This window comes from Carassius carassius, chromosome 20 (assembly GCF_963082965.1).
Source record: "Carassius carassius chromosome 20, fCarCar2.1, whole genome shotgun sequence".
NCBI lineage: Eukaryota > Metazoa > Chordata > Actinopteri > Cypriniformes > Cyprinidae > Carassius > Carassius carassius.
Window position 1 is genome coordinate 9,488,282 of NC_081774.1, and position 17,331 is coordinate 9,505,612.

General features: G+C 38.1%; 1 protein-coding gene across 3 annotated transcripts in view; it reads right to left on the reverse strand.

Moving 5' to 3' along the window:
• Nucleotides 1-17,331, reverse strand: part of LOC132096243 (uncharacterized) — a 147,932-nt gene that overhangs the window by 42,626 nt on the left and 87,975 nt on the right. For all 3 annotated transcript variants that reach the window (XM_059501494.1, XM_059501493.1, XM_059501495.1), the window contains one exon: nt 15,703-15,870. In XM_059501494.1, coding sequence (XP_059357477.1) covers nt 15,703-15,870 — 168 coding nt within the window. The remainder of the gene's footprint in view (nt 1-15,702; nt 15,871-17,331) is intronic.

Below are 17,331 nucleotides of genomic sequence, written 5' to 3' on the forward strand. Positions count from 1 at the left end.
TGACATGTAAATGTTTGATTTCTGCCATTTCCTTTTTGGACAAACATTACTTTAGATACAATAATCGCACAACATAATGGTGTATGTATTTGTATCTTTTAGTTACAGTTTACAACCCGAATTCCGAAAAAGTTGGGACGTTTTTTAAATTTTATTAAAATGAAAACTAAAGGAATTTCAAATCACATGAGCCAATATTTTATTCACAATAGAACATAGATAACGTAGCAAATGTTTAAACTGAGAAATTTTACACTTTTATCCACTTAATTAGCTCATTTAAAATTTAATGCCTGCTACAGGTCTCAAAAAAAGTTGGCACGGGGGCAACAAATGGCTAAAAAAGCAAGCAGTTTTGAAAAGATTCAGCTGGGAGAACATCTAGTGATTAATTAAGTTAATTGATATCAGGTCTGTAACATGATTAGCTATAAAAGCTTTGTCTTAGAGAAGCAGAGTCTCTCAGAAGTAAAGATGGGCAGAGGCTCTCCAATTTGTGAAAGACTGCGTAAAAAAATTGTGGAAAACTTTAAAAACAATGTTCCTCAACGTCAAATTGCAAAGGCTTTGCAAATCTCATCATCTACAGTGCATAACATCATCAAAAGATTCAAAGAAACTGGAGAAATCTCTGTGCGTAAGGGACAAGGCCGGAGACCTTTATTGGATGCCCGTGGTCTTCGGGCTCTCAGACGACACTGCATCACTCATCGGCATGATTGTGTCAATGACATTACTAAATGGGCCCAGGAATACTTTCAGAAACCACTGTCGGTAAACACAATCCGCCGTGCCATCAGCAGATGCCAACTAAAGCTCTATCATGCAAAAAGGAAGCCATATGTGAACATGGTCCAGAAGCGCCGTCGTGTCCTGTGGGCCAAGGCTCATTTAAAATGGACTATTTCAAAGTGGAATAGTGTTTTATGGTCAGACGAGTCCAAATTTGACATTCTTGTTGGAAATCACGGACGCCGTGTCCTCCGGGCTAAAGAGGAGGGAGACCTTCCAACATGTTATCAGCGTTCAGTTCAAAAGCCAGCATCTCTGATGGTATGGGGGTGCATAAGTGCATACGGTATGGGCAGCTTGCATGTTTTGGAAGGCTCTGTGAATGCTGAAAGGTATATAAAGGTTTTAGAGCAACATATGCTTCCCTCCAAACAACGTCTATTTCAAGGAAGGCCTTGTTTATTTCAGCAGGACAATGCAAAACCACATACTGCAGCTATAACAACAGCATGGCTTCGTCGTAGAAGAGTCCGGGTGCTAACCTGGCCTGCCTGCAGTCCAGATCTTTCACCTATAGAGAACATTTGGCGCATCATTAAACAAAAAATACGTCAAAGACGACCACGAACTCTTCAGCAGCTGGAAATCTATATAAGGCAAGAATGGGACCAAATTCCAACAGCAAAACTCCAGCAACTCATAGCCTCAATGCCCAGACGTCTTCAAACTGTTTTGAAAAGAAAAGGAGATGCTACACCATGGTAAACATGCCCCGTCCCAACTATTTTGAGACCTGTAGCAGAAATCAAAATTGAAATGAGCTCATTTTGTGCATAAAATTGTAAGCTTTCTCAGTTTAAACATTTGCTATGTTATCTATGTTCTATTGTGAATAAAATATTGGCTCATGTGATTTGAAAGTCTTTTAGTTTTCATTTTATTAAAATTTAAAAAACGTCCCAACTTTTCTGGAATTCGGGTTGTAAAAGGACATGATGCATCTGATCTGAAGCTATCCTCTCCTACATCTAGCCACAAAATCATTTGTCATTTTCCATGACTTAAGACTGAGCAAACTCACTTCAGACACGCACACACAATGACAGCTACCCATCACCTCATAAATCACGAAGCAGGACCAAAGAAGAGCGGGAAAGGGAAGGGATGATCATCTTTTTCCGAAGCAGCTTTAGCTGGCCAATCAAACAGCATGAAGGGACAAGATCAATGTTCTGTGACTTAGACATACTGTATAGCACTCCCCACTGGGACACTGTAATTGTGTTCATAAGGGACAAACAAAGTAGTACCACAGAGCCTGCATGGACTCCCTTTAAAACACCACCTTTACTCTCGTCCTCAACTTTGCAATGAGAAACGCTGCTTGTTTTATTCTTTTAATTCATTAAAAGCCACTCTAATGGGGCTGGGCTTCCCAGGGAAGGAGCAGGGATTGGCTGGTATGAGTCAGTGCCCAATGGGAGATTAAGAGCAGAGTATTTAGAGCCTTTCAATGATAGGCAGATGGAGTTAATTAGCAGGTCTGTGGATGAATACCGGTTCAGCTCAGTAAATAACATGGAGCACAATTACCTCAGGTCCACCGAGCCAGATCAGTGAGACTGCATGTGGGCAAGCAAAATATGGATTTTGAAAAGAAATGCATTTAAATGATACAAAGAGTTCTCGATGGATGAATAGATGGAGAGGGCTGTATTGTTTGTAAATGAGGGGAGAACAGCTTGATTCAAAGATGTAGCGATTATATAACATAGACGAATAGAAATGGAAAGGCAACACTATAAGAGAGAACAGTCGGGAGAAGAAAAAAAAAGAAAATAAGAAAGAGTATGAGAAGGAAAATAAGAAGCCTTATCTATGGATGAGGCTTTATGCTGCTGTAGAAATGAGACCTCTGAGATGGGAGAGTCATTAAAAAAGTGTCAAGCTGGCTAAAGCTCAAGCGCTGGTTGAAAATTAGATTGAATAAAATCTGCATCCTTTTAGGACGTCCATCACTGTGGCACTTATGGTGGCAGGGAGTAAAATGAAGGATGTGGAGAGAGAGAGAGAATTGTCGCGGAGCACCCTACTTCTCATGCCCTGTCTCTTTACCGACTTGTGAATCAACTAGTTAGCCTCCGCTGGTAAATATTCTAATAACACAATCTGAATCCTGAGAGAAATGATTAACAGTGGGCAGCTGCATAGTATTAGTATAACCAGAGGCCAATATAAAGCAGAAATATAAATAACATGCATAATATGTAATTATTTTACATAATATTTACTTATTTTGATGTTAATTAATTGTAATAATTATTAAAAAAAATTAATCAATTTGAAAAACTATTTGATAAAAAAAAAATTATAAAGCATTCCATTTACTAAATTATTTGAAAATAATTTATTCAGAGTAAATACATTTTAGAAAATTATTTGATCTTGACAAAAAGTACTATAGATGCCAAAATATAAGTTTGCAGCCAAACACATTTTTTTCAATTTCGAAAGAGATAAGAGATAAAATATACACTTATCTTAAGACTTACACTACACAAATTTTAAAATCTGAATAGGTTTGATAGGGGTATTGTATCCCAGCCTTAAAATAAACATTAAAAAAATAATAAAAAAAAATAATGTGATATCGGGAAAATACGTGATATCGGGATCCAGGTCCTGCTGTGAGGCTTAATGCATTGAAGTGCTTTAGCTCACATCATGTGAATGTGCGCACAGCATCATGGGATTGAAAGAGGGTTAACACCACTCACTCGTGCCAAAAGGATAGATTCAGAACAGCAAGGATTCAGCACAGGGGGAGTTAGCTAACTGTATATGAATACATCAAAAAAAAATGGAGAAACCCTGAAAGTGAGAAAGGAGAGGCAGAGATTAAGAAATTGGTGTGGCAGCAGTGAGTGATGATTCAAAGAGAGAGATGCGTGGGAGATGGGCAGTTATCCCACTCCTCAGAATGAAAGGACTGAAAACGCAGGGGTTCAAAAGCTAACGGGAAGGAAAGAGAAGTCAGCCGAGGTGAATTAAAGAACGAGAAAAAGGTGAAGACCGGAAAGAGGGAGATAATGTGAGGCCAAACGCTTGTGTGTGGATGTGCATCTGACTTCCATGAGTATGTGCTGTTGCACAAGATGGAGAAAGCTGAGGTGCAAAGGGGGGCGGGAGATGTATCTGTGGGCAATGATTATGCAGTCACTTAAAGCGTTGAACTTTAGATGAAATATTAACAAACAGAAAAAAATAAGACGGCAAAGAAAATGAAAAGGATTAAAAGGAGGCTAATATTAACTACTACTATTTTAATTACACTCTTCAAGGATGTGGAGCTTAATTAGAGAAGGCAATTATTGGAATTATTTCTATTATCAGACTCGTCCAATATTATTTGCATCACTATTTTCTGACATTCTGCCAGGGAGTTTAATCTGCGCTAAATTAGGATGACTTGGCTTGAAACCTCCATTTACACAGCATGCAGCAGACTGGGCCGGAATGGTCTAGATCAACTTAATTAACACTGGATGGCTCTACAATCACAGATTTGCTTTGTCTACATTTTGCCTGCTATAACCCTGAAACACGTTTTAGTTCTCATTGGCTATAAGCTACAGTCACACTACAGCTAAACATGGTTGTCAGAGAAGGCAAGTTGATCATTATTATATTGAACAAAAACAAACAGGTGGAACTAAAATGTTTCCACACTACTGTTCAAAAGTCTGGGTTCAGTAAGTTTTTTATATATATAAAAGGAAAAAGAAATTCATATTTTTATTCAGCAGGGATTTATTAAATTGATCAAAAGTGACTGTGCAGAAATTTACAGTCACAAAAGATTTCTTGTTTAAAAGCTGCAGTCTGTAACTTTTTTGAGTTCAAAATTTACAAAATTAATACAATAAGTGAGTACATCATGAATCCATTTTCCAAACTGTGTTTTTGGCTTATTCTGAATCACTATGGTACATCTATAATAAGTTTTTATATTCAGACTATTTCAGACTGGTACTGGTGGACCCGCTGCAGAGTGGCCCATTACCTGCGTGATCCGTCATAGACATAAACAGAAAAAAAGAAGCTCCGGCTACAATGTTCTTCCACAAGATGCACACAGTTCTGTTTATTAACTACTAGAGCGCCAAAAGCAATAAATGTTAAATGTTTGAACTTCCTATTCATTAAAGAACTGTGAAAATAAAATGTGGCATGGTTTCCACAAAAACATTCATTGGCACATTTTTGTTAACATTGAAATGTTACTTGAGCACTAAATCAGCATATTAGAATGATTTCTGAAGGATCATGTGACAATAAAGTCTTCTTTTAAGAATTAATCAAATAAAGGATTGATATATTCAATCACATTCACAGGAATAAAATACATATTAAAAATAGGAATACAATACATATTAAAAAATAATTTAAACAGAAAATGGTTCTGTTAAATTGTTTTCCTTTACTGTGCAGTAAATTTAAGCAAAAACATAATATAATATAATAAAAAAAAAATGTAACAGCTTTTTGCAGTTTTGCAACAAGGTCTGGTTAATTTCAAACCTTGGTAGGTTTTCATATTTATTCAAATAAAGTCTTGTCAGACTTCTATATATGTGGCCAACAAGTTTTTGAGGAGAAGAGAAAAAGGACACAAAATGAGAAAACAGGCTGGGAATGGTGACAGATATTGCTTGAGAAAGAGAATGGGGGGAGCGGGGACAGAAAATGAGAAGGAGAAGGGACAGAGATTGTGTTTATGTCAAGACTGCACTGTTTCTGAGGAGAAATGCAGGTGGTGAAATCAGTGTTGTGTGCTTGCTTTGGGGTGTTAATACCTCCAGAGGACTCTCACTCTATTTCTCTCATAAAGACCACTGGGGCTGTGGGGTAATCAAAACACATCAACACCCTCAGCTCAAAATGACTTTAATATCAAATCCCTCCCTCCGTAATTCCACTTTAATAACAGCAAGGAATTGTGTCCAGGCCTCCTGGTGTATATTGTCAACCTGTGTCTGGCTCTCCCAGGACACCTCGGGTCATCTGATTGGCCGAGGCAGCATTTAAATCGCTCTTGCTGCAATGCTTCTGTACTAACTGCTGGAATTAGATCGCCGTATGCTGACCTCCATCAACAATGCCCTCAAAGAGCCCTGGCACACTGTGGCGTATAACTAAATCCGTCCTGTGATTCAACGTGCCCGTAATCTAAAATAGACCTTGCCCAGAGCACCGCTTGTTCAAATACTTCCCTCTCCAATTACTCACCATCATGTATATATGGCATGTTAATGAATAAAAGACGTCAATGCACAGGCCAGTGTCCAAAACGTGAATGGCAAAACTTCAAAGAAATAAACCCTGAATTCGCTAGTTTATGCAGCCAGAGCTTAGAGTCCGTCTTTCAGTTCTATGTGAGTGCCCACTTCACTTTCCTTTCCTCGTCGTGCGTGAGAGAGGAAGTTGCGAGTTCGTGGTTTGGTGCGAGACCCCCGTCGCGCTGGCAGTCCGACGGCTGCATTCATCATAGAGACATAGGCGCAGACAGAAAGCCCTGCCGGGAACATTCCCATTAGCATGGAAATCACTTCCCTCTTACCTACCCCCACCACATCGCTCGTTCTCTGTCGTATTCTCTCTCCATGCAAGAAGAATGGCTCTAACTCCTATTATTCTGCGTGAAGGCACACTGCCAGAGTAGATGACAAGAAAAGCGAAATCGTTGACCATTTTTCCTGCACTCCACTCTCACTGTCGCCGATAGAACAACGGCCAACCTCCGGATTGATTCCATCGCTGACGTTTGGCTCTGGGTTATTCCTCAAAAACTCACACAATGGACCAACACTCACCTAAAAAGTTTCCCTACGGCTCGCATCGCTGTCCACCTGCTCTGAAGTCATAGAATAACAGAGTTTTGCCACCCTTGTTTCAGGTTCAAAAGTGTTGGAATTTCTATAATGCAGGATTTCCTAGCAAAAGAACAATGACAAATGCAAATAATAAAATGCAAATCATCACAAACATGCATAATCAAGACAGCAAAATTAATAGGCTTATCAGCTTTTAAAAATGCTTCTTACAGTATATCCTTTTGTTAAGACATAAAACATATTTTGGCAGTTGCATGACATGAAATGTTGCAGACATTATGCTCTTCCTCAAGAAAAACTAAACTAAACTAAACTCTATTATATATATATACTGTATATTCATCCAATCCCATAAGGTTATGTATCTGTGTTTTCGCTGCGCATGAAGCAATAAAGGCACAGAATGCGTGTCTGAGTCCGTAAAGATGCGTCCCTGGGGTGACTTCTCAGAGTATATATATATATATATATATATATATATTTGTGATTTCTGACTAGTCCTTAGAAAACATAATTTAAAGGTCCTATGACATGAAAATTTCACTTTCTGAGGTTTTTTAACATTAATATGAGTTCCCCTAGCCTGTATAAGTTCCCCAAGTTTCTAGAAATTTTAATCGGTGTAAATCGAGATTTTGCTATCTTTCTCTGCCTTTGAGAAAATGGAAGCTCAAACGGGCTGATCTTGAATCTCCTCTTTGTGACGTTGTAAGGAGAATTGTTACCTCCCCTTTCTCTGCTTTGCCCGCCCAAATATTTACATATAATTCAGTCGCAATGTCAGCACAGGCGTTACAAACAGACTTTTATGATATGGATTCGACAGCACCGGCACAAACAGTGAGTAACAGTGTTCATTAATGCCTGATCTGTGATCAGTGATTTCTGATGTGCAGCTAATTATTCAAGTTCACACAGACTTTCTTTCTAAATCGTTTAATACTGTTTATGCATCAGTGAATCAAGCCAGGGACTAAACGATCAACTTCACGTTGTTTCTCTTAGTAGCATGAAAGAAATCTGTTATTTAAATTGTGATTTAACTACAGAGAGCGATCAAAGAACGCTCCCTTTTTTTCGGAGCTCTTACACATTGCGAGTATATCTGCACACTTGCCCAAACTGCCGTTACAATGAATGACGCTTTTATGCTGCACAACAAAGCTCTTACTGTATTCATGTGTTAGCTGTTAGTTGTGGTGAAAGCATTTTGTGAGAGAAAACGTGTTGCAATAATGACGAGATAACTGCATTCACGCGATAAACAGACTCTGTCTACTCAATGCTGCTCATCACTGCAGCCTTTCATGTGATGGGAAAAGATCGAAAAAATAATTTGACAGCTGTAATAGTAAATATATATATATTTGAGAGGGGTTCCACATGTAATACGCATTTCAAATGCAAAGATGTCAGCCAATCACAACAGTTGTCGTTTACTCGCAGCAGACACGCCCCTTCAAACAGAGCATTCAAGCCAGAGGGCTAATATCAGGATATAAAAATGCTTTTTATTTCTAAATTTTAAATGTAAAAATCATCCTAACAATATAAGTACACCTAAGGAAACATTAAAAAGCATTTAAAGAAAAGGAAATAATCCATGTCATGGGACCTTTAACAATGTAATAATGTCACATTCATTAAGTTTGTATTTATATTTTCTTTTTTTTTTTACTGTTTACTGTTTCTCTCTAAACTTTTTTAGCAGGCATCCTAGCAGCCTAACCCAAACTATACTTGGAAATCGGCGTCCTGTAGCAAAACCAGCTGAGAACTATTGATGTAGAAAGCTTAGTATTGCACAAGAAAAAAAAAAGCAAAGGTTCTTTCACAGATAATTTGGCCTCTTGAGAAAAGACAGGATAGTCAGCAGGTCTTTTTGATCTGTCGTATAGCTAGTGATTGAAACCTCAAAAAGGATTTGCAATGCTACTCTACTTTATTTTACTCATTAATGACATTCAAACAGTGTACAGTGACTTGCGGATGTCTTTGACGTTTCACCATGAAAACCCTCTACTCAGACCTGCACGTAAAGTGAAAGTAGGAGCCGATGCAGTCATAACCACAAATGACCGCAGTGCCACCAGTTCCTCATGTGGAACCAGGGACTATCCAATCCCAGCTCTAATTGGGCATTGTGATACGATGGAGCGATTTCAGAGACGTTTTCATGCCCCACTGCTATCTATAGCCCCCTAGGAGACCCCACAGGCAGCCAGCGAGTTAGAAGCGATTTGCCTGCTTGCCTTATTCATACCAAACCCAATCAGCCGAATCAGTCAACAAATTATCCGATCAGAACACATGGCTGAGCACCTCTCTGGCAAACTGACTGGAGGAAATGGACAAAGACCAGGCCAAGTGTCACAGATAAGAACCCGCGAGATCGCCGGCGTACCAAGAAAGCACATCTTCTGTGTTCCTGAGCACAGCGTGAAATAAAAACGAGTCTGTGTGATTACAGCGGGCTGGTACGGCCAAGATGAGGCTTTTAGTGCTCTTCTCATCCCTTCCTTCCTTTATATCTCCTTCACACTCGGAGAAGTCACCCCAGGGACGCATGTTTATGGATTCAGACACGCATTCCATGTCTTTATCGCTTCATGCGCGGCGAAAACACAGATACATAACCTTGTGGGATTGGATGAAGCCTACGAATACAAATAGCCGGAGACTCTCGCTGCTAGTGGGAAGCCACACTGAATAGAATTAATTGTGATGGTACTTTCATTTTAATTGAGTGTTCAGGACCCTGAAAGCCCATATCTGACTACCAAGAGAGAAAATGCTTAAAGCACTCCTACACATGTGAATTGATTGATAAAAGCCTCAAGGGATGCGCATCAAACCTCTTGCTTTCAACATCAGACACGTTGCTGAGACGCCAAGCAACTAATTCTGTACATTTTACGCTTCCTTTACTTTTAAAATGGGTTCCAGCAGAGGCTGAGATGAGTTTTCAGGGTGCATCTTAGTTACATCCAAACTGTGGCGTTTTATTGCCATTATACTCAAGAGAATATATGCATCAGTTCTAATCACCTGTTGAACTTGACACTGCATGATTCCATAATGCATAGCTAGAAGGCTAAATGAGCTTTATGCTTTGATGAGAGTGTAAATAAATAGGCTTTATGATCCGCTGAGAGCACACAGTTAGTGTTTTGATGAACAGTATTTTTTCATCAGTCTGCGCAGTCCACTGCAGAGCCTTTAAAACCAACGCCAGCTGAGGGCAGAAGGGTGAGGAGGGCTGGAGAGGGTCGAGAAAAGAAATTCACTTATCAAGGAGACGCTTGGAAAGCCAAAGAGTGAGAGGGAAGGATGCTGAATGAAAATTAGCCCTTAGGGGTTGATGACAAAGCCTGTCACCTCTGAGTTTCTCCATCTCCAGCCGTCCTCTCTCCTCCCTCAGCCTGATGAACTGTCGAACGCGGGGGGTATGTGACATGAATGTGTATGTGCGTGTAACACAGAAGCTGATGTGTATTCCTGTGAGCGCGCACGTGAGTTTCCTCTCTTGAGCCGGTCGATGAGTGTGTAAATGGCATGTGTGAGAGATGGAGAGAGAGAGGGAGGGAAGACATATGAGAACAGACAGATGGAATAGCACAGTGTCTACACTGCACATGAGCGGCAAAACATAATCGCTCCCATCATAATCAATGACAGCGTAGGTTGCATCGCCCCGCAAGTTGTAGATCGCCCTTTTGACGCACTGCAGGGCTACTCTAATCCCATTTTTCCTGCTCTAATCTGAAAATAATATATATATATATATATATATATATATATAAATACAGTACAGTCCAAAAGTTTGGACACACCTTCTCATTCAAAGAGTTTTCTTTATTTTCATGACTTTGAAAATTGTAGAGTCACACTGAAGGCATCAAGGGCTATTTGACCAAGAAGGAGAGTGATGGGGTGCTGCAGCAGATGACCTGGCCTCCACAGTCACCGGACCTGAACCCAATCGAGATGGTTTAGGGGTGAGCTGGACCACAGACAGAAGGCAAAAGGGCCAACAAGTGCTAAGCATCTCTCGGGGAACTCCTTCAAGACTGTTGGAAGACCGTTTCAGGTGACTACCTCTTGAAGCTCATCAAGAGAATGCCAAGAGTGTGCAAAGCAGTAATCAAAGCAAAAGGTGGCTACTTTGAAGAACCCAGAATATGACATATTTTCAATGGTTTCACACTTTTTTGTTATGTATATAATTCCATATATAATTCCACATGTGTTAATTCATAGTTTTGGTGCCTTCAGTGTGAATCTACAATTTTCATAGTCATGAAAATAAAGAAAACGCTTTGAATGAGAAGGTGTGTCCAAACTTTTGGTCTGTACTGTATATATATATATATATATATATATATATATATATATATATATATATATATATATATATCATATTGAACTCACAATTTTTTTAAAAACAAAACATAACAATATTCTAATATAAATATTCTAAATTATAAAAATTCCAGAGCCAATACATGCAAAAGAGTGATCAGAATAAACTCTTTAATACAAATAAATACAAATAAAATCAAATATTTGAAAATATTAATCAAAATATGTCTGTTATGTTGATTCTGCATTGAATCACTGTAACATCCTTTTAGTGAACATTCATTCATGACATGCAGCAGATACTGTGACACATCAAAATGAAATCATTCCCTATTATAATAAATGAAGTTGACTACACTGCACAGATGCTCCAGTCACTTTATTTTCCCTGTCTGCCTGAAATAAAATGCTTTTTTCATTCTATGAATATAATTTGATCATTTAATCAAATTTAAAATTCAACTTCTGATCATTAATTGTGATCAATGACATTTTGACATGTGATTTTTAAATTAAAAAGGATGAGATTTAAATCATATTTTGTCTTAACCATATATACTACCATCAAAATGTTTATGGTAGGAAAGATTGTTTTAAATGTTTTTCAAGAAGTCTCTAATGCACCAAGGCTGCATTTATTTGTTAAATATACAGTAAAACATTAATATCTGAAATATAATTACAATAATTATACAGCTACAATATAAATGTCTTAACTATCAATTTAATACATCACATTTAAATAAAAATAATAATAATATTAATTATTTCTTCAACAACAACAACAACAACAAAATTATTATTACTATTTATTCCTTAGCTACACTGCCGTTTAAAAGTTTAGGGTCAGTTAGATTGCCAAATACAAACAAAACAAATCAATAATGTGATAGAATAATTAAAGTGTTAGTTCACCCAAATAGCAAAATTATGTCATTAATAACTTACCCTCATGTTGTACCCTCATGCTGAATCATTTTAAAAGGTTCGCGTATCCAATTAAATGTGACGGTACCAGGTTTCTTTAAGTACCGGTAGTACCGAGGTCCCGTTCAAACCCGGTTCAGCGCTATGATTTCCGCAAAGCAGAAAACGAGGACGGAATCTCAAAATCCAGTCATGAAAATGAAACTTACATTTTAATATGGACAGTCGTGGATTTTGTCAAAGTTAGCATAAATTAATCAAATCAAATCTCCATATGGACCAGTATCTGTAAATGTTAAGCTGCAAAAGTTGTTTAAAATATGAATCCGTGTTCTGTGCGTCTCTGTGTAAATTAATGAATGGCAGAGACGTGCGGGTTTGTTTACTACATAGACTAAAGCGCATGACGCTTGCATTAATTTAAGCATCTGAGCTTCAGAGTTCTCTCTCCATCAAGCGATCTGAACTTTTCAGTTCATCTCAATGGACGCACAGCGCTGTTTCTCACACATGCAAGTGTTACCACGCTGAATCGACACGCTATATGTAAACTAATCACAATAAATAAATCACAATATTTCTTCCATGTTTTAAATTTAATAGCAAATCCCCTTTATTTACCAAAAATAAAATGTGTTTAAATTTTATAAATTAAAAGACAAATTAATTTGGGTGAAACTTGTTTACTGTTTTTCATAATTATATAACTTGTAGAAAAACTTTAAACACAATTGTAAATAAGTATAAAGAATGGCATTGGTTTTATTTTTAGTGCTAAAAAGTTTTTTTTTTTTAATTATATTTTTGTGTTTTGCTTTGGTACCGAAATTGGTACCGAGAACCGTGGACCGAATACTGAAATTTTGATACCGTGGCAACACTACCGTTCACACAGCTTCAGTGGGGGGACTGAGAGCTCTCGGACTAATCTAAAATATCTTAAACTGTGTTCCAAAGATAAACGGAGGTCTTACGGGTTTGGAACAACATGAGGGTAAGGTATTAATGACATAATTTTGCTATTTGGGTGAACTAACCCTTTAATTAATCTGTTTAATGACTTCACTGTTGCTTAAGTTAAGCTCACAGCTGATTAGTACTGAACACTGTTGAAGTGCAGCTTCAAGGCTTCCAGTGCAGACAGGATGTAACAGATGAATTTAAAGGTGTGAGTGGGAGCACAGACACACACACACAAATAAAATTGATTCCATTCTCAGCGCAGAGTTAAGCTGTCCCTTTTCTTGTGTCACCATCACCTCTCCTCTCCTTCCCATCTCCGTCTCCCTGTCAGCCTTTTTTTTTCTTTCTTTCTTGCTCTGTCTGTGGACAAATTATGGTGATTATCATTTAGTTCCTCTATTCTTAAACTCCCTTGCTTCTTTTGCTATCATAGCTGATTTCGTCTTCCCTCAATCTTCTCATTTCCCTTCTCCTTCTCTCTTGTACTTTCGCTCTTCATCTGTAACCAGCAGACACTCCAGGGAAATAAATTAGTAATATTTATGATGAAACCTTCTCAGTATCGTTGCTTCTTATCTCGTCGCCTCATAAAAAAGACACTGATCTTAACCGGCGTACCTATGTAGTCATCCGTCAAACAATCTACCCAGCCATCCATCACGGGCACAGTGCACTGCTCTGCTCCTCTCGGATGCCCAACACGGCAGCCAAGGATGTTAAAACTACATAAACCAGCTCAACACCCCCTGCACCTGAGTCTGCATCTATTATACCGAGGGATGCATCAGCCTCGGCGCTCCCCACAACATTCTTCAAACGTAATTGCAATGGTCAAAACAGCTCCCAAAATGCCTGTAATTTGTTTGCTTTTATCTGAAGCAAACTCTTTGAGAGATTTCTAAATCGGCTTCCAAATACGAGGTGATTTGTGTTAGTGTTACGGCCCTTGTGCAGGGACAGTTAAACAGCTGATGGTGAGCACTAAATAAGGCTCTTTTCTATAACCAACCTCTAACTCTAGCTCTCCTGTCTCCCATTCTTGGATATAGTTGGTTTATATGCACCAACCAGGTTGTATACACAATTCTCAAACTCATTTAGGAAAACAAAATAATATAAATTATGCCAATTTTATTGATGGAAACAGTAGGGAGGGGATGGGGAAATGGAACAGTGTTTCAAACTGTGCCCACTACATAAGCTAAACAAGTACAAGTAAATAAATGCCATTATCTGTAGATCAGAGCAAGTTCCTTCTCATATTTTAATAGTATTTATAGCTCCTAACAGGCTGTGTGACCACGAGGAATGAATAACTCAAAATGTACACCTGTATGCAATTTTCCCTTTATTGCTTGCATGCCAGTGAATATCCCTCTGCGCGCCAAAGGTTGCCACGCCACATACCATTCTGTGATGCATTTAAATTTACCGTGGTAACCACAGTCTCCCTAAAAATACTGAAGTATTATAAAATCATAATATGGGTTGTACTTGAAAGTAGTCATGAGTATGTCATTTGGGTCACTAATAGCAAGCTTAATTAAAGGCAACCTAGAACATTAACCTGCCAATCCAGTCTCATGAAAAGCTGTATCTACTCAAGATTTGGAAGAATTCACGGACACATACACACACAAATAATGAAAACCTAAACCTAACTATAAAACCAAACCTCTACACCTAAAAAAATAAACCCAATTAAAAAACATAATGATTATTCATATTGTAAGCTTTCACCATCTCTTATGAATTATTAAAAGTTTTCTTGAAAGTGTGATATGATTTGTTGATTCATCAGTTTCATCTGGAATTTCTAATGTGTTTTTAGAACAGCACTTTTTCAGCAGTATTTTAGCAGTCATTACTCATTAGTCTTCATGTCACATTATCCTTCAGAAATCATTCTAAAATGTGGATTTGGTGATCAAGAAACATTTTTTTTAAATGTGCATACCTTTGTGTAATTTATGTTGTAGCACAAAATGTAAAAGTTAGTTTAGACCTTATTTCAGTCCCAAAACAAAATCTATTATTCTTTCTGTGGGAAACATTTCTTGTGGGAAACCATGGATTAAATAAAGAAAAGTAATTATCTAGTGGGGCTTATGGGATGTCCTTTAATGAGTGTTTTTTTTTTTCATTAAAAAGAGGAGGTGTTTATTGTACAAACTATAGAAATTTAACCAGGGTTTGAAATTAACATTTTCACTCAACCACCATTCTTAACTTCTACTTGCCAAAAAAAAAGCACCTAAACCTGTCCACACTGGACACAACAAAGCAACTATAATATTTTTGTACTTTGTGTTAGTCCATCATAAATAGAACGAGTCATCAGTTTGCAATTAGGCTTTGTCATGCTGTGCTACATCCAGTGTAGACAGCATCACTGATTATAATGGGTTCTATTGTATTTTGTATTCACACGGTTTGAGACTTCAATCATTTTTTGACTTTTTGCTATTGCTTCAATGCAAACGAAACCAGCGCCATTAGGATGGGTATGTTCAAGTAAGATAGATATGTTCAGATGCTGTGCAATTAGGGGTTTATATAAATCTACTTAATATATCATGATGCCTGACTAGTTCAGCATTTGCGCTAAATCTGTGCAGATTAGGCTTACATGAACTTCCCCAAGAAATTAATGAGTGAACATAATTTAGGAAAAGTAACCCGCCAAATTGGCTAGTGGTTTGAAAGTGTTATCCGCCACAGCTGAATTTTACCTGCATTTGGTGGGTGTTAATTTCAAACCCTAAAATTAATTAGCAAAGGTCTGAAAGGGATATGCATAGACATGATGTGGAAAGTTACTCACTTTGTACGAAGTGCGGAGGGTTGTCATTGACATCCGTCAATCTTACAGTAATGGTTGTTGTTCCTGACAGGCCACCAAGGTGGCCGCCCATGTCTTTAGCTTGCAGCACCACTAGATACTGATCCTGCGCTTCTCTATCTAGATCTGGAACAGCGGTACGCAGGATGCCTGAGGGAGAAAGAGCGACAAAGAGAGAAGCACATCATAAATTCAATCATCTCCTTGAATCAAATCATTTCCATGTGTTCCCTGACCGTAAACTTGTAGAAACGCATCCCAGCAGACAAGGTCACCCGCGTGATACTCCTACTATAGGACAACAGTCTACGAGGAAGGTTTATTAAAATGTCAAAAGGAAGTTTAACTGTGAATACAAGCTGTAGATTGGAAGAGACCTTTCAGAGTGCTACAGCTCAGAATGCTAATTCCCACTAATGAGTAAAAAAGAATGCCTTGCAATGCATATAGGACAGAATTAGGTTAATATCCTTGATTAGCATTCACAAAACTCCAGGAGAAAAAGCCCTCCCATTCATATCAGCGTGGGGTCCACAAATGTCAACAAAATTAATTAGGTTTCATTAGACGGCCAAATGGAATCAAAATACGAAGGAAGTCCATTATCCACATAGACAGAGACACAATGCATATACTTCTACACAAACATTCACACAATAGATCTGTGTGAGCCGTAAAATTCATCTTTTACTCTCTCACTCCTTTTCTCTGCCTCATTCATTCTAGCCTGTCATACACACAAATACCCATCATTCTCCTCGCAACTCTTACGCTCACACATTGGCCACACAGTCCCACTGTGTGTAGAACCGCACTGTGCTCACTTCACTTCTGCCAATTCCACTCTGCAGCACAAAGAAGCAGGAGTGATTTTTCAAATGATTACAGCCCCCCGTAACCCTGAATAAAAGCCTCTCGCAAGCCTCTGGGTCACAAACCAGACCCACCGACAGGCACAGAGGCAGAGCACAGAGGCTGGGCCGTTGTGTCATTTAAGCTTGCCATTTAAAGGAAAAGTTCAGCCAGAAATTCTGTCATCGTTTACTCAACCTCACATCGTTCTGAACCCATATGCTGTTATTTTATTTTGTGGAGATATTTTAAGACTCTTTATACAGCAACACTACCGCTCAAAAGTTTGGGGTCGGAAAGAAATAAGTACTAAGAAGGGATTTTGAAAGAAGTACTCTTGTGGTCAGCAAGGCTGCATTTATTTTATAGAAAACACATTAAATAATGTGAAATATTATTGCAATTTAAAATAACCTTTCGATTTTAAAATCCTTCAAAATGTAAAACCTTCCAGTGGTGGCAAACCCAAAATTTCTGCAGCCATTATTCCAGTCCAGTGTCACGTGAAATCATTCTCCTATGCTGAATTCCCACTTAAGAAGCATTTATCATTATCAAATACAGAAAAGGCATGCCACCTTGCTGAATAAAATTATTACTTGTCACTAACGCTAAACTTTTGAATAATAATGGCACCAAAAACAGTCCTAAAAGTATCATAAAACTAACCCATATAACATGAATTATTATACAATATATTTATGTGAAACAGACATTTAAATCAACTCATTGCAAGAATGTTGCTTCACACAATCCAAC